General features: G+C 52.5%; 3 protein-coding genes across 3 annotated transcripts in view; 1 reads left to right on the top strand and 2 right to left on the bottom strand.

Annotated features, from left to right (window-relative positions):
• Window positions 1-3128: 3128 nt before the first annotated feature.
• INSL5 (insulin like 5) lies at window positions 3129-4038 on the top strand (the record flags this gene model as incomplete). Its single annotated transcript, XM_082483156.1, has 2 exons — window positions 3129-3303; window positions 3797-4038. The coding sequence occupies 2 exons, from the start codon at window positions 3129-3131 to the stop codon at window positions 4036-4038; spliced, it is 417 nt and encodes a 138-aa protein (XP_082339282.1).
• Window positions 4039-5457: 1419 nt separating this feature from the next.
• On the bottom strand, window positions 5458-6821 carry DYNLT5 (dynein light chain Tctex-type family member 5; the record flags this gene model as incomplete). Its single annotated transcript, XM_082483610.1, has 3 exons — window positions 6721-6821; window positions 6493-6617; window positions 5458-5661 (listed from the first exon to the last, which is right to left on the bottom strand). The coding sequence occupies exons 1-3, from the start codon at window positions 6755-6757 to the stop codon at window positions 5458-5460; spliced, it is 366 nt and encodes a 121-aa protein (XP_082339736.1). The 5' UTR covers window positions 6758-6821.
• Window positions 6822-14673: 7852 nt separating this feature from the next.
• SGIP1 (SH3GL interacting endocytic adaptor 1) overlaps window positions 14674-23499 on the bottom strand; it is a gene marked incomplete at both ends in the record, with an annotated part of 68173 nt that continues 59347 nt past the window's right edge. Inside the window, 7 exons of the mRNA XM_082484079.1 lie at window positions 14674-14696; window positions 15092-15256; window positions 15851-15915; window positions 16489-16691; window positions 16977-17109; window positions 17584-17739; window positions 18261-18372. Of these exons, the coding sequence (XP_082340205.1) occupies window positions 14674-14696; window positions 15092-15256; window positions 15851-15915; window positions 16489-16691; window positions 16977-17109; window positions 17584-17739; window positions 18261-18372 (857 nt within the window). The remainder of the gene's footprint in view (window positions 14697-15091; window positions 15257-15850; window positions 15916-16488; window positions 16692-16976; window positions 17110-17583; window positions 17740-18260; window positions 18373-23499) is intronic.

Here is a 23499-nt window from a genome sequence, read left to right as displayed (position 1 = left end):
AGCTAAACCATACCACTTCTCAGTAAACAGCAAGAAAGACTTATTGTAGCGTTAACACAAACCGTTTATTCTTTTTCAATCATTAAAATTTCTCTTTGAAACCATACTGGTTAGAAACTTCTTTCAAATGCTCTAAATTTTCCCCTGGAAGCCCCCCTCATTGGACAAACAGCATTAACACACAGATGGCCTTCCCTATGATACAGATAAGGTAACAGAAAGGTCTCAGTCATCTTTTCTCCTTGGGTTTTTTCTCCTTGTTTTTTTCCTCCACAGTCTTTTCTCCTTGGGTTACTCAAAAAGCAAAAATGCCAAAAATCACCTCCTGTATAGGCCACTCCAAAATCCAGCCCAGGTCCTTACCAGATGTGGTCTCTATCTTCCCTGTGAAATCGCACGGTAAAAGAATGGCCTTTCCATCAGACCCACCTTGTCTGCCATCCCATAAACCACCCCCGAGGGTGAAAGCTGAGGTTTGAGTGGCACCAGGTGCTCCTGCGAACTCTGGATCATCCCACAGCTGGCAAAAGTAGAGGCCAACTTCTCAACCTCTGACAAATTAGGATCATGTAAAATCACCGTTTAAATTCACTGGGTTCCACGCTGATGCTTTCCTGCAGGCTCCTCACACGAGGTAACAGCGTGCTCCTGGAGCACGGGTTCACTTCGGCAGCTCTGGAAGCCAGATCTGGGCTTTTTGGAGATCTCACCACCTCCCTTACCCCAGCCCAGCCACTGGAGAGCCGAGAGCTTGCTCGGGCCTGCGTTGCTGGCCGGAAGCAGGCAGCATTCGGCTGGCTAGGCTGTCTTTTTTGGGGCAGATCAGAAGAAATAGAAAAAAACGCAAACACCCAGTGAGCCACCAGCTGGACCGTGGTGTCTTAGAGGATTTTCACAGACTGCTCACAGAAAAAGCGGAGCATCTCTATGAGTAATTAAGACGTAGGCTCCAGCCCTCTTGCCTGATGAGCGCGGCAGGGCCCCCCCGCCGCAGGAGCCAGGCAGCAAAGAGCCCTGCCTGCCTGCCTGCCTGCCCACTGATGGAGGCAAGCGCTGCCCGCTCTCGAAAGCATTATGCAGCCGGACACGGACTTTATAGACACAGAACGTTCAGACTCTCTCGTTAGCCTGACAATAAACCGTCCAACATTTAAACCCATCACTGAAGTTAAAGACCATTTGTGATGCATTAACATTCACTTCCTTCTGTGTTCTGCACGTTTTACAGCGCGCGTGCAAGCTTACCCTTGGCATAAAATTAATCTTTGTGCATTTCAAAGAAAGACACCCATTAAGGTGAATCATGTGTTAATCATTATTACAAATCTGAACAAAATAGACCATATATTTTCCATCGGTGGGCATGACTGTTTACTTACTGATGCTACTGGTAAAAAGTGAGCTTTCTGCCAAGGCTGTAACACGTTGCAATTCACCCTGCACATTGTGTAAACTACTTAACCGTAACATTATGGTGCTGGAAAACACTTGTGGTGCTAGGAAGTGCTAAAGATCTCCAAAGTTCCTCGTGTATTTTGTTCTTAAATGTGGAATTTCTGACCTCGTAATTGACAAATTGTCTCCCTAAGGCATTTTATTGCACGAATTTTTTATAGAAGTGTTATGGTTTGAGAGACCCATAACAATTTATTGTCGTTTAGACAATCATTCTATCACCCGATGATCCCTCCCCACCCGGGAAGGGGAATCGGGAAAAAAAGGGAAACCCAGGAGCTGGAGTATAAACAGATTTAATAGAATAAGATTAGATAATTAACATTAACAGCACTAAAGAACTGATATTGATCCCGACACCAATGCAGAATATGCAAAGATTATACTCAGCCCATTCTATCCGTAGGAAGCCATGCACTCCCAGCAGTGGACAGCAAATGTGGGACACTGCGAGCGCTACGGCTTCAGGAGGAAGGGAAGGCCTCAGGAGTCTGGCACCAGGGCACAAAGTTCTCCAGATCACAGCTATCAAGGGAGAGAGGGAACTTCGCAGCAAACTTGCTAACTTATAGTGAATGTGACACTGATGGTATGCAATAACCCTGTTGGCAGCTTGGGTCAAGTGCCCGGGTCTCGCTCCTCCTCATCCCTGCACCTGGCGAGCTCGAAAACACTGAGACCTTGAAACCTGCACAGCATAGCTGGCTGCAAAGTAAATATTTTCACCAATTCAGACACTGGAGTCTTCTAAAAGCGTAGTTTTCCAAAGTATTAGACCAGAGCCATGTCCACAGGCCTCGCTGCAGACAGGTGAGCCGTGCAGCTGCAGCGGAGCTGCTTCCCTGCATCCAGGTATCTGCCAGGCAAATCCCTACAGACACGAGCTGTCGAACAGCCCCACTGCTCTGTGCAGTTCGTTACGGCCAGTTCACTGTGCTCCAAACCTCCGCATGCGGCAGGACCGCATCCCATCACGTAGCACGCCAAGAATCACATCAAGGCAGGCGCAGCCTACATCTGCCGCAAAAACCCCTCAGTACACGATTTTGTCGTGAGGGACTGCCCTGGCGCTGGCAGACTCCTCTGAAGCATCCGCAGTTGCCGGCTGGAAAAGGGGATGCCTAGCAAGAGAGCAAGGCAGGGGTAACGAAGAGGTACGCGACCGCGGATGTGACTGGAAGTTAACTCCCTTTCAGTTTGGGATCGTTAACAGAGAAAGACCCACCGTTGCTTACACCGTGCTAACAGGTATGACTGGGCAACAGGCTGCAGTAGCACCGCTGCGTGGGAAACACACCGAGCCAGAACCCATTATCTACAAGTCATGTAATAAACACCCTTTCATTTTTGCAGAACATACACATTAACAGTATTGACCTAAGCCCGTACCCTATAAACATGTTATACTACATGTGTTCCTGTAGTAAAACAGTTACGTGGTCTTAAGAAGTCTTTAATACCTGACCGAAATCCCAGCACAAATCCCAAAGCACTTAAAACATTACCGGAAACAAGCGATTAACTTGTTTTTAGCAAACATTAAGTCATCCTCAGAACGAGCCGTTACTCAGTGGAGCGGATGGGCCGTCGGTATAAATGAGAGGGTTTCAGCAGAACTCCCCACCTCGGCCTGCAGCTCCCTCCTGCCCCCGCCAGAGCACGGCGTCCGCAGAATGAGGGGCACGGTGCTGGCCCTGGCCTTGCTCGCTCTCCTGGTGACGGCGCGGGAAGGACGCAGCGAAGGGAACACCGTCAGGCTCTGCGGGAGAGACTTCGTCAGAGCCGTCGTCTTCACCTGCGGCGGCTCTCGGTGGAAAAGGCATTTGACTGATTACAGCTACCTGTTTAGTAAGTACTAATTAATGCTCATCAGCCCCTGCAAGGCGCACCGAGCTCCGAGGGGATTTGGAAGAACCAATTTCCCCGCAGGCTGTGCCCAAGGGCAGAGCTGCGCCCTCCGCTTCGGCTGCTCCCCTTGAGAGCTGCACCTCAACCACGGGCAGCACGGGCTTTGCTGTGAGACAGCAAGCGAAGTGGTGCCACTTCACGCTTTTTGTTTCCTTGCAGCTTGCTTGGCTTAGCGTAGTGTGCTGTTTTGCCAAATAAATAACATTTAGATGAAGATTTTCACAGAATGTATACCTCCTATATCTCTCTTAACACTGTCCTGGTGAGAAGTCAGTGATCTCATAGATCCCGGTTTCTCACATCAGAAACACGGAGGATAATACTTCCAGCTCCCCGGCTGTAGGCTGGTTTGTCTCACTAGTAAAGATAAATATTATAAACTACTCACAATTCCATGAGTTCTAATTTTTAGCATCCAATTTTGATGCAACAGAGAGTGAAAATTCCCTGCCTGACTCACAAGAGAACAACGGTTATGCCGACTTCTCGACGCACACAGACCAGAAGCTGGAGGCTGACAGTGAAGAAATCCCCAACGTCAAGCCCGAGACAGAGCGAGACTTGCAGCGCACCAGGAAAATGTCGACCCTAAAAAAGCGCGAAGCAGTCAGGTTGCTTACCACATCCTGCTGCAGCATCGGCTGCAGCGAGAGAGAGATCAGTTCTCTGTGCTGAAACACAGCAGACGCTGACGAGGTTCAATGTGACGGCTTTCACGTATTAAAATAATCATGACATAAACCCCAATTATTTCACTTGTCTTCTTTAATTGTCGTTTTAGTCTTTGGAGGACACTAGGGAGTAAAGATTGAATGTTAAATGTTGTAGCACAAACCAGCAAACAGCTGCAGTGACAGTCCAGGTTGGGTTATCTGGATTCCACAAAGTGTTCACAGTGGTTTAGAGTTAAATTTTAGTGACGAGTACAAACATTTCTTCCCATCTAACTACTGTTCGAGTTTCAGCTTTGCCCATAAAATGTAATAAAATAAGCAGTTTATTACATGCTGTTTCTCTTACTTACAAAAAATCCGACAGCAGGTTTCAGCTGTGAAATATGGGTAGCAAAACGCCTGTCCTCAGCCTCAGAATAAAACCCCTCGAGGCAGTACAGATGTGAGCAAAGCGGCCGCAGCAGATGAGACCTGGGATTGGTCTGGAACTGGGCAGGCAGCGGCCGTGGGTTATTTCCTATTCCAGCTGCTTCCAGTAACATCTACCCGGGGTCCTACCTACTGGATTTTGCACCCGGGGAGACTGGAAATACACTGCTGAGCTCAGAGCACTGCACTCCCCCTCTCATTTACAGGCAGGAATCAGCTCACAGCCCAAATTCAACTATTTTTTTTTGCTAGATTCAAACACCTTCAATAAAAGGGCCCAGACACGTTAGATCTATATACTCTAAAAATGATATAATTTGAAGACATTTTTCACTTGATCTCATTAGTCTTCTCCAAACAGAACTAACCCCTTTCTCTGGGCCACCTTCTCTGCACTCGGGGTTTTTCTCAGGGCTCAGGGGGAGCCTCCAGTGAGCAAAGCTCCTGACTCTCCTTGACCCGGGGCACCCCTGGGCCCGGCAGGAAGGTTTGGAGGGATCCCTCCGCCGTTCCCCCAGGCAGGGCAGGGTAACCCGCACCACCGAGCTACCATGGCTCAACAGGACACAGCACCTGCAATGCAGCCTGTACACGGGAGCTGGGGCTGCGGGGACCAGCACACACGCTTAACTGCCCGCAAATGCCATTTAACGGGGATAGTTTTAAAATGCTTTTGTTTTGCTTCCCAAAAATGTGGTTTCTACTCAGGGATCATGTGCTGAGGGCAAATTCAGGGAGAAAAAAAGTATTACAGGGATACCCGGTTCTGAAAGCAGCTAGAATCAGGTGCAAAGCAGCACATCACAAGAGAATAATTTCCCAGAGAAAGCTCTGGGCAACACAATTATTACATTCACCACCGAAGGGCTTACAGTAACCACATTTCAAAACAGGTGAAAGTTGCCTCGGTCCTTCACAACCATTTTCAGCAACAGAAACTGGAAGAGTTAGGCTGAATGTTCATTACCCCTGCTGTTACATCCAACTACCTCTATTCAAAATAGACAGCATAGACGTTGGCGAGAGCAAACAGTGAAGTGTTCTTGAACACGTACGACGAAAACGTATCGCTCGCAGGATCCCACAGGCACCGGCTTCCGATTTGCATGCTCTGCCCATTCAGCTGCCCGATATACGTCTCCACAACAATCTTGTACCTCGGTATCACGAGGTCTTTTACCCGAGCTTTAATAACCTGCAAGTGAAAAACACGTTTAGACACAAGTGGTGAGCTCTCGTTACAGGGGGTGCTCAGGGATTTGGCTTTCTGGGACAGAGAAGGGCTCTGCGGAGCCCTTGCAACAGTCCCGATGACAATCTTTGAACCGCAGCATTCAGACTGTGTGCTGCAAACTCCCTCGGCCCCGCGGATGGGTGGCACGTACGCTGCTGCCATCCTTTCACAAGAGAACCAACGCGTCCATCTGCTAAAACAGGCGCACGTTCCTGCTGGACTACAGAAATGCACGCACAGATGTTACCGTACGTGAATACCGAACTCTCCTCCGTGTGTGTCCATGGTTACCTGCTGACTACAGGGGGAGAGGGAGAGCCGCCAGTGCCGCTTTTTTACCACCGATGAGCTCTTCTGGGCCAAATCAGCTGAAAGACTGAAGGGTCAGGACAGTCTTTTCACAGCTGCAAGACTGGATTTAACCAAGGAGCTTGCACATGTGTCACTGTGCAGAATTCAGCCACTGCCATAACTGGCCTATTTCAGAAAAGTCTGATAAGCATTTAAAACATTAATATTTCTGGCCAGGGCAACCACAGCATGGAGTTTTTACTGAACTGCGTGCTTGGCCAGAGCCACTGCTGCTCAAACAAACCTCATCATTAACTCCTATAAGCCTGCACCCGTCTCAGACCAACCCCTTGGTGCACCTTGATGGCCTCCTCCAGCATTTATTTTACACTTGATATTTATATTTGGGGACTTTCCCCCCTCCCCCGACGGCCACCTCCCTGACACCCCATCGAGGCGGGAGGACAAAATGGCCGCCTCCTGCCTGGAGGGCAGCGGTACCTCAGCGATGTCCTTCGCCATGTCCCTGCAGCGGGCCGGCTCGTAGAGCTGCTCCCTCAGGTGGCTCCCCACCACGTCCCTCAGGATATCATCCACCTCCGCCGCCGGGAAGGGCCTGGAGGGACCTGAGGGGTGAGGTTAAGCTCGGGGTTTCTGAGAGAAAGCACCGCGCTGAAGCCAGAGGGAGGCGCCTCCTCCGGCCCCGAAGCTCCCGGCCATGGCACCTACCCGAGCGGGGGTCGCCACCGGCCGCGCCGCCATGCATCCCCGCACCGCTGCTGAGGGGAGGCGGAAGGGCGGGAAGGGGGCGGCCGGCGCCGCCGCCACCCCCCGGCTCCCGGCGGCCGGCGGCCGCGGGGTGGTGCTGGCCGCCGCCTTCCCGCCCAGCCCGAGGCGGTGCCGCCGCCACAGGCCGCTATGTCTCCCCCCCTCCATGTCCCCGTATTCTCCGTGGGCCCTGCGTGTCCCTACGGCCCCCGCAGGTCCCCAACAGCCTCTACAGGTCGCTGTGTGTCCCTGTAACCCCCACAGGTCCCCACGACCTCCACAGCTCTCTGCACGTCCCTACAGCCTCTATATGTCCCCACAGCTTCCATGGGTTCCCACAGCCTCCACAGGTCCCCATGTACACCTAAAGGCCCCAGGTGCCCCCATGGCTTCCACAGGTCCCCACATGGCCTCACAGCCTTCATGGGTCCCTGCAAGTCCCTGTGGGCCCCCATGTGTCTCCACACGTCCCCATGGCCTCCAAAGGTTCCCACATGTCCTTACAGCTCCCTGTGGGGGCCCCTGTGGCTTCTGTGAGTCCCCACAGTCCCTATGTGTCCCCACAGCTCCCTTATGTCCTCATGGCTCCCGAGGGTCCTGCAACCTCCACAGGTCCAACAGAGTTTGCACGGCCCCGACATGTCTCTATGGTCCCTGTGGGTCCCCAGGGCCCCCATAGGTCCCCATGGACCCCACATGTGCCTACAGCCCCCACAGGTCCCTATAGCCCCTATGGGTCCCCTTCACCACTAATTGTGCCTACAGCCCCCATCTGTCCCTATGGCCTCCACAGGTTCCCACATGTCCCTATAGCCCACACAGGTCTCCATGACCCCTGTGGGTCCCCATGGTCCCCACAGGTCCCCACACGTCCTTACAGCCCCCATGGGTCCCCATAGCCCCCACATGTCACCACGATCTCCCACATGTACCTACATCCCCCTGTGTGTTCCTATGGCCTCCACAGGTCCCCACATGTCCCTATAGCCCCAACAGGTCCCCATGACCCCTGTGGATCCCTATGGACCCCACAGGTCCCTACAGCCCCCACGTGTCCCTGCAGCCCTGACGTGTCCCCATGGCCTCCATGAGTCCCCTCAACCCCCACAAGCACCCACAGATGGTGTCTAAAGAACAAAGTTAAAAATTTACCAAGAAGTTTCAGTCAGGCCGTGGTTGAGACATCACAGAAGGTACCTGACTTTGAATAGGATGCGGACGAAACAGCGTGTCTTATCTGTTCTTTTGCAGTTGCTCACTTAGACATAAGATAGCAAAAAATATAACTTCTGGACCAAAGTGGAGCCAAGAGGGTATCTCAAACCAATCTTGGGTAATTATAATGCTAAAATAAACAACCCTTTGTGAATAATGAGCATGCTAATCAGGTAACCTCCCTCAATGTTTTACATATGAGCTTAGATGCATATGTATAGTTAGGAGCGGTGAAGGAATCATTATTAACCAATCAATCAGCTGTATTTTATCATTATAAATATTGGGCGGTTTGAAAGGTGTGGTGTGCTGGCTGTTGTGCCGGCACCTGATTCTGCAGAATCGAAATAAATACCTCGACTCAGTGCATTTATTGGCTCTCATGCGCCAGGTGAAGAACCCTTATTTAGGGACAACACAGCCACGATCCCTCATGTCCCCACAGCCCCCATGCACCCCCTCAAGCTCCACAAGTCCCCACAGTCCCCATGTCCCTCCTCATGTCCCCACATGCCAACCCTGACCTCTCCCCAGGCCGGGAAGCTGCACGTAGCTCCAGCAGCAACGATGTTTTGGGCTGGGGACACGGCAGCCCCTGACACCTCTGCCCCGCTCCTCCAGGTGTGCCTGCACGTGCACGCAAAGCTCACTCGGAAAAAGTAGTGTTTTATGGTTTATTTTCAAGGAAAAAAAAAATATCACATTTAAATTGCAACTCAATCGGGTATTTGATGTGGTTCTTGTGTATAGAATTAATAAAATTTGTTCTGACGTGGGGATTTATTTGTTGCAACAGTATGCATGGTAAATAATTGCATATTCAAGATTTTGTGAAATGGGTGACAGGGAGAATGGAGGAGAGACATTTATAAAAAACATTATTTACAAAAATGATATCCACAGAGTCGTATTCTAATCTATAAGGCAAGTAACATTTAAAATATGTTGTTTCATGATTATCTTCAACAAGTCAATACAACACATTCATATTACCAGTGGTCAAATACAAAGCTTTGCTGCGATAGTCTGTGTGCAACAAACCTGTACGTCTTTTACAGTTTTTTTTTCTCTGAGAACAGTAGGTAAGCAGCAAAGTTTTCATCACAGACTAAGCAGTACCTAGGCCATCGTAGACTAAAGGTATAATATATCTCATTGCACGTTTAGGCAGAAAAGGCCAGCCATTAATTAACTTATTTAACTTAAATCTTAAAAATAGACCTGTGTATCTTAACCTGCAAATATTTATAAACATTTTATACATGAGGGAGTTCGTAAAATGATACAGGGCGATACCCCGAGAAATCCGATGCACTTCTGGGGCTTCCTCTGGGTTCAGAGGCGTCACGGCCAGGCTCTCCTGCGCCCCGAGCCCTCTGCCCGCCAGCCCATGGCTGCAGGACCGGAGCTTCAATCCACAACCCGACTCGATTCCTCTCTCAGACCACGACTAACGTCTCCATACGTTTTATGCCGTCAAAGCAACCGGGTGCTTTTTATGAACCTTAGAGCGTTTTGGAGTGGAAAACCCCTCCTGCGTGGATTACGAACCCAACAGCAGGATGGTGTGTCTGCAGCAACTCGCCCTCTGTCCAGAAAGAGAGAGATTTCTAACGGAGGAAGAAGATATTCTGAACGCCTCGCTAAAACCTGGCCTGTGTTATCCCATACTGCTCGGCCTGCAGTGAAGTCCTGCTTGTGTGCAAACCTTTGAAGAGCATCGCCGCGCTCACGCTTGCGATTTTAAGACCAGTTGTCAGCAGCATTATCTGCAGTCCCTCCCAAGGTGACGGGGAGGTCACGCAGGAAGGGAGGGGTATTTCTGCGGGTCTTTTTCTAGCCTTACAGTGAAACAGGAATTAAAATACTGACGATCATAACAAATCCCCGGCTCTGCAAGAATTATTTGCCTTGGGAAATTGTGAGAAAAAGAAGAAAAGAAGAACTCTGGCTATGAAATTAAATCTTTGAAACAGTCATTTCTTACTGGGGAAGTACAATGTGATGTTGTTACGTATTTCGGTCATGGTAAGCTTAAAAATTAAGGTTTTTAACCAAGACATTTTCACATAAAACCAACAAAGGGAAGGGAAAAAAAAAATCACTCCATATTCAGTGCATTGAAGTGGCTTTCTCAAGTAGATATTGGGTGTTTGGGTAACGGACCCATCAGCTGTATTTACCAAAAAGAAAGGGTGAAATGGAGCAGGATGCCTCTGCGAGGCAGAACTGCACCACGTGCCCGGTGGGCACAGAAACCGCACTGCTGCTGAAAGAGACGGGGAACTGAGGGAGAGGTTTGAGGAGGACCGAAAGCTTTTAGTAAAAGATATTTGACTCTCTTTTAGGTCATTTAAGTGTATGCCACCTTTTCATTGCAGTCCAGCCATTTATAAATGCTTCTGCTGGGAGAAAGCGAAGCGGTGATTCTCTACGTGATGCTCGTGCTGCAGGAATCTCTGCCGCTGCGGTTCAACAGAGTGCCATCGCCGGATGGTTTGAATCACCCACAATTAGGTAAACAAACACAAGTACGACTTGTGGCGGCGTGGGCAGCGCGGCAAGGTCTCGGCAGGGGCTCGGTGCGAAAATAATCACCTGTGCAAGAGCTGACCAATTTTTACGACTGGGCACTGAACTACCCCAGGCCCTGTTGTCATGTTAAAAGGAAAAGGCAGACGGGTCCCGTCTGCGGGTGCACATGGCTTCAAAACGATAAGTTTAAGCAGCATATTTCTCTGGTTTTGCCCATGCAGCCCAAACCACGGGCACTGCTGTGAGAGATACCCCGACGGCAGCTCGCTTGGAAACTGCCTTCCCTCAGCCGGGCGGGAATAGGAGTTTAATGGGCAGTGGCCTCGCAGCAAAAATAAGAAGCTTTATAACAGGGGACTGATGTTTAAGAACCAATGCAAACCCCAAATGAAATGCTTATTATCTGGTAGCATTTTGTACTATTGAGCCATTTCAAATATTGTTAAAGTAGAGAATTGGTCTGAAACATCTCCTGTCAGGAGCACCGTAAGCTGGCTGAGAACCGTGAATATTTGCAACAAACAGAAGAAGAAAAAGGCAAAAAACAAGATGACTAACATCTAAACACCCAAGTCTGCAGGTGTCCGTGGGGAAAAACACTCCCGCTCCGTCAGTGGGAACCTCGACACTGCAGGCATGGGCTGCTGGCGGCTACCGGGACCCCGGAGGAAAATCCCTTGGGAGAGAGGTGGCTGAGGACAGGACACGCTCTAAAGGGAAAGGTCCACACGCGGAACCGAGCTAAAGCCTTTCTGTGCATGCATCACACCCATTTATTAGTTGAATGCCTCCTTTCCTTATCTTTTTTTTTTTTTTTTCACTCAGACAGTTAGATCTGAGTGCTGCTGGGATAAGGGGTGCCGGCGCTGGAGGGCTGAGCCCCCTTTTCAGCCCCAGCCTGACTCGGCAAAAGACCCGCTGGCCCACGCGCTCAGGAGCAGAGCGCCGATGCTGAGCTCTAGAGATGCAGGTGACTTCCAGGCTGCTGCTTTCCCAACTCCCTGCTGGCATCGCTGCTCTCTGCTAGCGGGCAGGGAGTACCAAACAGACGCATTCCCTGAAGATATGTGGTTTTTCCTGCCTACAAGCGGAGGTGAAGCCTGCAGAGCTTGAGTGCTCTCAATGCAACGGGGCAGCGCATCCTCCCGTGCCCTCTCCGGAGGGCTCCCGCCACTACTACAGAAGCTGGAATCGGGGATAAACATCACTCTCTGGTGCTCTAAATTTAAGCCTGATACATCTCAAGCTGCTGCCCATAGTCTTTTTCCTGCTGACACCTTCTCGAGTCCAGGCAGAAAGAAGGCCGACCTCCTGCACTTCAGACTTAGAAACGCAACTGGTCCGTTCCCCCTCCCCAGGTGGGATAATGATGGGGTGCCATGCTCGTACGGCACGCGGGAAGACAAACACCGGACAAAATAAGCATCCCCGGGACACTCTGCCACTCTGCCTCTCTGCTCAGACCTCAAACAGGGCAGGGAAACTAAAGCATCAACGCGGACCGGCATCTCCTTGCGAAGGAGTCCAGAAGGGCGGTCGTGGTGGGAGGGAAAGCAGAGACATGCGGTTCAACGCTCCTGCGCGAGCGCCTAGTGAACCGAAACACTATGCAAAAAATTGGCGAAAGCAGTATGCGAAAATCCTGTCCCAAACCATCGGGTTTGGTCCCAGGGTTGCGGGCTGGGAATAGTTGTTTTGTGTCACCTGCCGGTGGCTGGAGGGACCGTGTCCCCCACAGGGCTGCAAGCGTGCCGGCACGGCAAATTCGGGTCTGCCGGGCGGTCCGTCCCACAAAGGGTGCAGGGCTTTCTCATCCCGGGCTGCAAGGGCTGCATCCCAGCACTGCCACACACCCCCAAAAAGTGACGTCCATTCTGGGGGACAGCACGAATGGGATAAGCTTGGGAGCTTTGGGTTATGGGTTTTTTTTGTTTAAAAAGCATTTAAAAACCCAACGCTAATGTAAACACCTTGTCTTTCAAATGAAATATAAAGTAAAATATCTATGTTCTGGTAATATTTACATTATAAAATCCTTATTTTCAGGACTATGATATAGATCTCCTTTGGAAGCATGAGTTTATAACAATTGTACACGGCATGAACCAATTACGCAAAACCTAATTCTGAGATTTTGCCCTATATTCCTGCCAGAAAGGGGTAGGTTACACGGGTTGTCCATATTTCCATTTCAGGGGAAAAATTATTCATGGAGTTGAACGCTCCATCCAGGAGTACTGGCAAGTTCACTTTCAAAAACTGCAAAGATGCATGAAGTTGCGTGACTTGAATTGTGTGTTATCTTCTGTGTTGATACCTTTCGTGAGCGTGCGCACAACTCACCCACCCTATCGTACGCCGCTCGGTCTGGGAGTCATCTCAGAACTGAACACATCTCCAGATTTCCTTATTTTCTCTTAAGATGGGCACGGCTTTCTGTTTTCTTACGTCACTCCAAACTGCTCTCTGAGCAAGCACTTCCCAACATGCGCAGCCTAAGTTTTCCAACGCAAATGCACAAGCCTAATGCTGGCAACGTTTGTGACTGTAAAATTAGGACTATTTCTCATCTCACTCATGTCTAGAGTCCCCAGCACCCCGTTCAGCGGATGCTCCTGTGCTTCTCTGTGCATCTGAACAGCAGCTGCATTTAATTCCGAAAAGATCCTTTTTTTTTTTTCCCCTATCGCCAATTTCTCCCGCTAAAACAAGCTCTCCGTCTCGGCAGATGCCGCGCCATCAATGCCACGAACGCTCTCAGCGTGTTGCCGGCAGTGGGCTGAGACTAACGGCAGCCAGAAATCGCACGCTGCGCAGGCGATGCACAGAGAGGCTCCGAGCCCGTTGGCAGCTCAGGGAAAACACACAGAGGGATATTTCTCCCCCTCCCCCCCCCCCAGCCCTGGCCCCCGCAGCCTCCAGTTTAGCAATTCTGTGTGTTTTCCCATCTCCACGAGATAGCTGCTCCTGATGGCAGCCAGGTGGGCTCCTGCCCCACGGGCTTTCGGCAGCCCCCCACGCTGCTCCCGCTGCCCCGGCACCGGGTGTCCCACCGAGGGTCAGGCTTGGGCTGCATTCGTCCTCCAATGTTTTTATATATATATATATACTTTCTTGCCTAAGTGGTAAAATGGAAAGGCATGGAGGGGCTTAATGACTCTAAAGCATCTGCTAAACCCGTGGGGCTTTCAGAAACGGGGGGGGGGGGGGGGGGAAACAACAAAACAGAAAAAGCAAAGAAAGTAACATAGAAATGCGACTGATAATCTGGAGGCTGCTCAGAAAATGCATCCTTAAAAGCAGCGATAACATTTCCGGACAGTGCTGTAAGCTCAGATTTACCACCCAACCTCTTTGCCTGCTTATTTCCTTATCTGCATCGCTGCAAAACGTAAGGACGGGGGGCAAAGAGAAGCGCCCGTCGCCTGTGCACGCGCTGCTGGGACTCCTGACGGTTAATCCGTGGCTGTAGGAGGCACAGGGCATGTTCAGGGAGGATTCTTGCCATGGAAATTTGACGTAAATACTCTTTATAGAAGTGGCGTTTTTTCTGCTTTTTAAGAACCTCCACATTTACAGCAATATTTTCTCTGGAGTTAAACCAGCTAAACCTGAAGATAGAGCTTTTTATTCATCACCGTGAGACGTACCAAGGACTGAAGAAAAAATAAATCAGCGTGTCGGTTCTACTTGACTCTCTCTTTATGAGGCACCCCCTTCATAACAGCTATCAGTATTGTATTTAAATCGTATATATTGACAAAATGTAATCTACCTCTGTAAGCATTGTGCCATTCAACAGTACTACTATTAAATTTATATACCACAGTTTAAATTACATCCATTTCATGAATGGTAAAATGCTAAAACTCAAGTGTCTAACTGCCAAAATACAGCCTTACTGGAATGAGTACAATTTACAAATACAATAATTACATTTTAAAACCATTAACAATGTTACATCTAGAAGTAAATACTGTAGGACTGGTCAAGACGGTGTTTTCCAAGGAAAAAAAATGCTGAAAGTTGTCGACACTTCCAACAGAAATGTCCCGAGTGCAGAATTTAGTTCATTTTCCTTAAACTGCAATTAAAACCCGTTCCACGCACAGCAGTCCTTGGGTATTTTCCATATTATTTTCCATAGACTTGCATAAGCTTCCATCAGTTATCGGCCAAGTATTTACCTAGAAATGGGATCAGAAATCAGCTGCGGGGATGGAGCAGCCTCCGCCGGTCCCCGCACCCACGGCCACGCTGCTGCCACGCACCAGCGGCACGCGGGAAAATACTCGTTTTTCTATTCAGCCGTGGAGAAAAAGGAAAAATACTTGTCTTTCTCCGCAGCAATGGGGCAAACGCTCTTCCTGGCGATCCCCTGCCCTTGCCTTTCGTGCAGGACCCACCAGCAGGAAAGAGCCCGTGAAATTCAAGGCTCTCGTTAAGTGGCAGCGGGATTTATTTAACGCAAGGGAACGGTCAACCAATATACAGCAAGGGCAGCCCCAGCCATGCCGGCACAGCCAGAGGGGACCGTCAGGGACACTGCCATCCCAAGAGAAGCCGCCGGCGAGGCACCTACCTGCCGCAAACCTCTTCTTGATGAGGGAGAAGCGGTAGCCGGCGCCGACGAGCTCGATGTCGCAGCTGGACAGGGTGCTCCCCTCGCTGGTGAACTGCACGGCCAGGGGGGCCGGGGTGCTCGGCCCCTCCGAGAGCTGGAATCGGGCCAGCAGGGACCCCACACCTGCGATTTAAAAGTCCCGCACGAGACCCTTACAAGCCCGGAGGGGTACCCCGCGCATCCCCGGGCCGGATTTGCCGGCGAAGGCAATGACATGCTCAAAGCGCGGCAAGTGAAGCCCACTCCCACGGTTGTACCCAAGTCAGCAACGTCCCCCGGGGCAGGGGGGGAGAAAAAGGCAAACCCCCTCACCCTCCCGGCAGATTGCAACTTTTCAGACACCCCGGCGGTACGAAGCAGCTGAGCTGAGCGGGTGATATATGGAGAAGTGACCCGTGGGAGGCTGCGGTCCCCTGACGGGGATGCAACGTGCAGCCTCAGCCTTCAAATGCAGAGGGTCAGCGGAGGAAAGGACTCGGCAAACATCCGCGTCCAAACCCGGCGTGTTAATACCCTCCTGCGATGCCAACGCGGTGGGCAAAAAAAGTGCCAGTGGCGTGTATCCCCACTTTTCAAAGCTCCTAGCTTTAAATAGCATCCTCCTCGGGCTAGCGCCGGCAGGAAGCTGTGTGCCTGGACTTATGCGCGGGCACGATAAACGGGTCAGCGTCTGATTTAAGTGTGCAGAGTCCATAACATGCACATTTGCAGCATTACCTCCGTTTTCTGACTTCTGAGAGATATCAGGGATCTTCCACAATATCCTTTGCTGTTCGGCGTTCCTGAAAACACACGAAGGAGAGCATTTCTGTAGGAAACAAGAAGTTGCGAAGGAGACAGCTGAATTTTGCTAAGGGCCGCGTGGGCTGGGGGAGCAGCTCCGGTGCTGCTCTCCGGAGCTGCAGTTCTGGGAGCTCGGCTTTGGGTTTGAGCCCAGCAGGAGAACGCGGCTCCTGCGTTGCAGGCGAGAGGCAGCGGGGCCAGGCCGGGCCCTGCTTCCCCGCTGCAAACGTTGACGCGTGTGCCTACGGCCGCGACGGCCGTGCGTCCCTCTGAGCCTGGGGTAAAAGTAGCCGAAACACGAAATAAAGGTCGTTCTTCTCCCTCCTGCGCACACGCGGTCGGCTCTGAGCGCTTGCTTGTGGGAATAGCAAGGAAAAAAAAAAAAAAATCCCAGTGGGGGTTGCACGCTTCCTCCTGCAAGAAGAGGACAGATTTGGGTCCCCGGCGTGTCCCCGGCTCCCGCCCGCAGACACCTCCCCAGGGCGATCCCGTTCCGCTGCCGGGATGGCTGTTTTGGGCAGGGACACGGCGGAGACAGCAAAGGAGCTCTTTGTGGGGTGAGCGATCCCTACCAGACAGCAGGAGGAAGCACGGCTTGAAGTTTGGTTACTCCTCCGTCGACGGGGACGAGGAACTGGACGTTGTTTAGAGCTACCGGTGTGGTCATTGCCTCTGTATTGTATTTGTAGTCAATGCGGAGGTCAGTGCTTGCAGGGTCACACCGCCAGCTCACTGCAAGGTTTAATGGAGTAGACTGAATACCCTGGGCAGATACCTTCCAAAATGACAGAAAAAACATTTAGTTTCCGTAGGGGTGAAGGGAGAAATCCCATTTTACAGACGCGGTAATCGCATTCGGTATCAGAGGAGGCAATACCTCGTATTTGTCATAGCAAGTCTGTACTGGGCTCGAGATCTAGTGACATACAGAAGGGACTAGCGGGACGGCATGCCCTCAACTCACGTTATCTCCACTCTGCGCTAGGGAAATACCGTCTTTTACGTCTATAAGTTCAGCACGCATTTTTGGCACAGTTTTGTCTTACAAAAAAAACCCTACCTGGTATTTGAGCATATCCACATTGTAATAGGTGGCTTGCGGTTTCTGTTCCGATACCTTCTTTAGGTGAGTCATCAGATTTGGCATGTTGACCCAGAACTCCTTGGTGTTGGCGTCACTCTGCGTGTTGTCACTGCACAGAGGGAGAATTAACCCTTCGTGTAACCCGCCTCGGTGGAAGCAAGCTTTTCTACAAAGCATACGCCGGGCAGCAGCGCCGGCCGCCAGCTGGGAGCGCATTTAATCCCACATTTAGCGATACATCGCCTCCCTCCCGCGCCTCTCTGGCTTGTCCTCAGATGCCTCCAGGGAGGCACAGCAGACGCAACCTGTAGGTCATCTCGTTTTGCAAACAGGAGGTCCGATGAGCAGAGCGAGGCACAAAACAAGCAAAAACCCCATCAAAGCGCCCGCTCCTCTCTGCCGATGCTCCCCTGCCTGGCGGAGGGGATGCTCTCAGAGGGACATATTGAGGGGCTTGAGAGTTTCCTGCCCAAAATCAGGGCAGGCTTCCAAGGGAGATACTTCGAGCTGTGTTTTTGGCAAAGCACCCTGCTTTTCTGGAAACATGCCTTCCTTTGGGGGGCTGGCGAGGCGGGGGGCTTACCAGCAGAGGAGCTGGGGGTTTGGCAGGACGTGCTCCAACCGGTTGTAGTTCAGCACACGGAAGGTGAGCACCGCCGGAGCGGGGTTGTTGGCAAAGTGTCGGGTGATGCCCGCTGGAAACGACAGCACCATTTCCCCCGTGATCTTCACGATACACCTGCAGGGCCGGACACAGAGACCGAGGGGGGAGGAAACGGGGTGGGGGGGGTGCTCAAAATGCAGCAGGAGGGGAGGGTTCGCGCCAGGGACAGGGCGGTGACAGCCCCCCGCTTCCCACCCGCTGCGCCGGGGGGAACGACCCTCCTGGGGTCCTAAAGCAGGGCGAGCAGAAACAGCAGCAAAGACTGGCAGCCTGCTAGGGATGGGGACCGATGCTCACGAGGACGCCCCAGGAGCATCCTGACCCTGGACCCCACCTGCTGCAGCGCACTGACACCCCGGCACGTGTGCGCCAAGCCCGGAGCACCTCCTTGCATGGAATCAGAATGGTTTGGGGTGGAAGGGACCTTAAAGCTCCTCTAGTTCCAACCCCCCTGCCATGGGCAGGGACACCTTCCTCTAGACCAGGTTGCTTTCCTCCCTCCCCATCCCTCGAGATGCTCACCAAAGCCTCAACAGCACCCTAAGCCTATCCCGACCCCCAGTATCGACACCCAGAGCCCGTCGGTCGGCACCTACTTGTTCGGGTCGGCCCCTTTGAAATATGCGTTGACGGTTTCCGTGAAGGCGGCGGCGACGGGCAGGGTGTCCTGTGCCCCCATGGTGAGGGGGCTGGGGCCCCGCGACGAGCCTGCAACAGAGCAAAAACCTCCACTTCTTACGTGTGCAGAGAGAAACGGCACCGCTCCCCCCGCCCAGGAGCGGGGCGAAGGGGTGCTCACCAAGAGCCCCGATTGCCTTACGGGCAAATATTATGAAAAATTCCCCCAAGCTTTGCACGAGGCTTTAAAAACCTTTTAAAATTATATAACCCCCTCCCCCAAAATGAAAAAAAAAAAAAAAAAAAAAAAAAAAAGCAAGCAAAGAAAACAACGGAGGAACCCCGGCCACGAGCAGCATGCGGGGCAGCGGCGCCCCCCCGGCACGGCTCCGGAGGGGCTGTCGCGCGGCAGGCTTTGCATGACAGTTTTTACAGTAGGTTTCTGAGCCCCGGCAAAGAGGGGCTGGGGAGGTTCCTCGTCCCTCGGCCGGCGAGCTCAGGCTGCCTGCGGGAATGCGGGATTGTTGGCCGTCTCCCCTTCGCCACCCCCCTTCCGATGGTGCCTGAACTCCTGCCTGTGGGAACCCCGACCTGCGGGAACCCCGACCTGTGGGAACACCGACTTGCGGGGGACCCCAACCTGCGGGGGACCCCTGGGATCCGCGGCACGCTCCCCTCTCCTCCCCGACGTGCCCGGCAAAGCCCCCGCATGGCTGCTCAGCCCCGGTACCCCACGGCAAATCTGCAAATCATCACCAGGCTGGAACTACGGAGGAGAACGCGGGAGTCTGGTGCAAAAGCTAGAGCGATCAATCCACCATTTATTTAGATAATTTAAAAAAAAAAAAAAAAAAAAGAGGGGGAAAAGTTTGCTTTGGCCGTGCTGTGCATCCACGAACACGAGCAGGGCTCTAAAATAATTCAGCCCTGGATGCTCACACGCAGGTTTCCCTTTGCTGGCCAGGAACGCCTGTCTGAAAAACATCTGAGGGTGAAAGCATCACCGCACGCGTACGCCAGACGCCCCGGGTGTGCTGGAAACTCCCGAGAGGAGAGCAAGCGGGGGCTGTTGGCACGGCGAAGCTCTCGCCTCTCCCCCAGGGAAACTGCCTAAAGATCAGCCCGGGGGGCGCCCACCCGACCTACTAGGTGCTGATCCCTCGGGCACCCCGAAAAGTCCTCGAGGGGTCACTACCACTGCCCCGGCACCGCCAGTTCAGCCTGATCTATTTTTTTCTGCAACTCACCATTTCAGAACCCTTTTTTTTTTTTTTTTTAATATCAGTCTGTCCATCAGGTTAAGCACAAAGATTATTTTGCCCCAAACCAGCTAAAATGGCATGGCAAAGGTATCCGGAGGGGCAGCTCACCCGGGGAACCCCGACACCAACTCACTCCGCTACCTTCGTTTACGGGATCTGAATCGGGGAGGTGAAACAGGCTATTCATTCAAGCCGGGGTTTCATTTAGCTCACGCAAAGCGTGCGCCAGCTCCAGCCCAAACCGCGCGAGATTTAACGCCGGCCTGGGGAAGGGCAGCACCTCCGCAGGCAGCGGGGCGAGGGAAAAGCAAAGCCACCCAGCGAAACGCAGCCTGTTTCCCGGCGAGTTCCCCGCTTTTCTTCCTGGGCCAGCTTGAAAAATAATCCCCTCTCTTCTTTACCTGCCGCTTCGCCCCCTCCCCACCCCCTCCATTGCCCGTCGCTTTTTTTGCCTCGGGTCTAAGCAATCCGCGGCGGCTTTTGCGTGACACGCAGTAAGGTCCCGGCTCGCTGCCACAAATTTTCTGCGAGGGAATAATAGAGTTTGGGGTGCGGGAAATGAGGATTCGCAACCTCTCCTGGGGAAAACACTTCTGTCACTTAAATTACACTTTGAGTTGTGATATGTTCACTGGGAAAAAAAAAAATGTGGCATTCGCAGCTGAAGGTTCCTCACGCCTTCACAAACGCATCCCTGCAGGCAGCGCGGTAAAGTATAAAACCAAAGTTGCTTTCTCCTACAAGCACAGATGAGCCTCTCCGGTGTTGGGATTTTCCCTTCAAATGTCTAACGTAGCCTAAAAGGGCGTAAAAAATTAACGTAGCCACACATCTCCCTCTCGGTCATACATTTTAAGAGACTCAGGGGAAATAAGTGGTTGCAGCCACAGCCCGGACTAACGATGCTCAGTAAGTGCAGCACGTCTGTCTGTCCCCCCCGCCTGGGACGGGCAGAGCGAGCAGCTCACCCGCGCACGACAGACGCATCGCCGCACGCGCCCGCACATTAATTATCCTAATGACCCCGGGGAGGCAGCGTGCGGCTCCCCAAGCCTTCCCCAGCCCCGAGCTCTGCGTCAGGGACCGGCCAAACCGCCCGTTGGATGGACTCCACGTCAGTGCCAGCCGTGTGCGAAGGCACGGGCAGAGCTGCCCAAAACCCGCCGATTCTCACAACCACGCCGCAATACCCGGCTCTGCGCCAGAGGGGATGTGGGGGGCAGCACCACGGGCTGGTAAGGTAACGTATTTTTTTAATAAATTCTATCCATAGACACCACTGCGGGGATATCAGCGAGCGCATCCTCGCTCCCCGCACCCAGAGCAACGACATCCCCCCAATTTTGAAACCCGCCCGACGCGGTGGGATATTCTCATCGCATCCACCCAGAAATACAGATGAGGTTCAAAACCATCAATGCAGACTGGCTGGAGGCGGGGGGGGGGGGGGGGAGGGCAGAACTGGGGGTACCACCCGGCAGAGGAACATCAAGATTTTCCATCTCTCGTTTCTTTCACCGTTTCTCTGTACGTATATGAGACTTCTTCGTCCTCCAGAACGAAAAATCCGACGTAGGAGGATAAAGCGGCTGAGCTCGCGCACCTCTGGTACCCGGCTCAGCCGGCCTTTGAAAACCTGAGTCCATCCCAACAGCAGCAAAACATCCTCCGCATTGCTAATCTGGCTTCGGATAAAATTCGCGTGGAAGTAGTTGGCATTCAGGGTTCTCGGTGCCCTCCGCTCTTCCCCCCATGAATCTATATATTCTTCTCTTAACGGCTTCAGAAACTAAACAGCTTTTTTAATAAAAACAACTTTAATGTTAAAAGAAGAGTATACTCGCTCTATTTTAAGCCCTAAAATTCTTTTCCAGAAACTTGAGAGACAAGTCTAGTTAAAACACATACTGTGGCACGCCTCCACCAAAAATCTGGCTTCTCAGTGACTGCTTCGGGAGTCATTTTTAGAAACTTTTCATTTTGGCAAAATGACCTGAGTGAGACTACTGGAAAAAATATCAAATCCCCTTTATAGAGCTTTGGATCCGGCCCTAAGCAGCGCACCAGGTTCATTTGCCTTACTTTTCCCTACACAAAGGTGGAAAACCCAAACGGGGAGGAAGGGCAGCGGAATCCCGGTGATCCTGGTACGCAGCCATGCCTGTGAATCCAGGAGAGCATCACCAAAGCTGCACCGCGTCTTTTCACACACGGACAGGCCACCCCGCGCTCCGCCAATACACGGATCCTCGCAAAAAAAAAAAAAACCCAAACTCAGGAAGAATAGATCATTTCTCCTCTGGCATTTCATGCCCTGAGTTACAGGTGCCAAACTCAGCAGATCTCTTTTCCCCTCCATAGAGATGAGCATTGACATTTCGCTTTTTTTTTTTTTTTTTAAGTTGGACTCAAGGATTTGGGGATAGATGAGGAGATGCAGTGTGAGGAAGCAAAATCACAGTGGGATCGAGTGCACCCTCAGCAAGTTGGCCGATGACACCAAGCTGTGTGGAGTGGTCAGTGGTCAACACGCTGGAGGGGAGGGATGCCATCCAGAGGGACCTGGACAGGCTGGAGAGGTGGGCCCGAGCCAACCTCATGCAGTTCAACAAGGCCAAGTGCAAGGTCCTACATCTGGGTCAGGGCAATCCCAAGCACAACTCCAGGCTGGGCGGGGAATGGCTGGAGAGCAGCCCTGAGGAGAAGGCCCTGGGGGTGCTGATTGAGAAGCTCAACATGAGCCAGCAGTGTGCAATTGCAGCCCAGAAGGCCAACCGGATCCTGGGCTGCATCCCCCGCAGCGTGGCCAGCAGGTCAAAGGAGGGGATTCTGCCCCTCTACTCCACTCTCGTGAGACCCCACCTGCAGTACTGCCTCCAGCTCTGGAGGCCCCGACATAAGAAGGACATGGACCTGCTGGAGCGGGGCCAGAGGAGGCCCCGGAGATGCTGGGAGGGCTGGAGCCCCTCTGCTGGGAGGACAGGCTGGGAGAGGTGGGGGGGTTCAGCCTGGAGAAGAGAAGGCTCCGGGGAGACCTCAGAGCCCCTTCCAGTGCCTAAAGGGGCTCCAGGAGAGCTGGGGAGGGACTCTGGGTCAGGGAGGGGAGCCATAGGAGGAGGGGGAACGGTTTCACACTGAAAGAGGGGAGATTTAGATGAGATATTGGGAAGAAATTGTTGCCTGTGGGGGCAGTGAGCCCCTGGCGCAGGGTGCCCCGAGGAGCTGTGGCTGCCCCATCCCTGGAGGTGTTCAAGGCCGGGTTGGACGGGGCTGGGAGCAACCTGGGCTGGGGGGAGGTGGCCCTGCCCGGGGCAAAGGAGATGGAACTGGATGATCTTCAAGGTTCTTTCCAACCCAAACCATTCTGTGATTCTATGAAAATAGCTCCTGCCCAGGCGGTGAGACAAGCCCGGAGCCAGTGCCACGCTCCTGCGGGCGGGTTGCTGTGCCGGCCACCACGTCCCACACTGCCGAAGGGCTCAGCCAGGGAGCGGGGGACAAACCTGCCCCTCTGCTCTGGGCTGTTCACGCTGCCAGAACAAAGCACAAAAATTCAAATATACCACTCAACAACATTAATATGCAAAAAAACCCGAGGAAACCCCCAAACGCTGGATGTGCTGGTGCTGGACCGAGCGAAGGGGGGGGAGGAAACGCAGAGCAGGGGGTCGGCGGGGATGCGCAGTGCCCGGGTACGCGGACGGAGGGATAACGCTGGAAGGCGGCTGCTTCACCCCAGTAATCAACTGGCACAGCCCTCGCCGGCCCCTGTCCTGCCCTGCTCCGCTCTTCCCAAAGCTCCAGGCAGGCAGGTGGCACCTGGGAAAGGAAACCCAGGAAGGGTTTTTTGCTAGAAACAGCCAAACTGCCGTAAGGATTGGGAGTAAGCGGGGCTCGGGAGCCGTGGCCGATTAAAAGGCAAGGAGGAGGGAAAGAAGAAACAAGCCCCCCCGCC

This window comes from Vanellus vanellus, assembly GCF_965231255.1.
Source record: "Vanellus vanellus genome assembly, chromosome: 5".
NCBI classification, from domain to species: domain Eukaryota; kingdom Metazoa; phylum Chordata; class Aves; order Charadriiformes; family Charadriidae; genus Vanellus; species Vanellus vanellus.
This window is presented reverse-complemented; position numbering and strand designations above follow the sequence as displayed.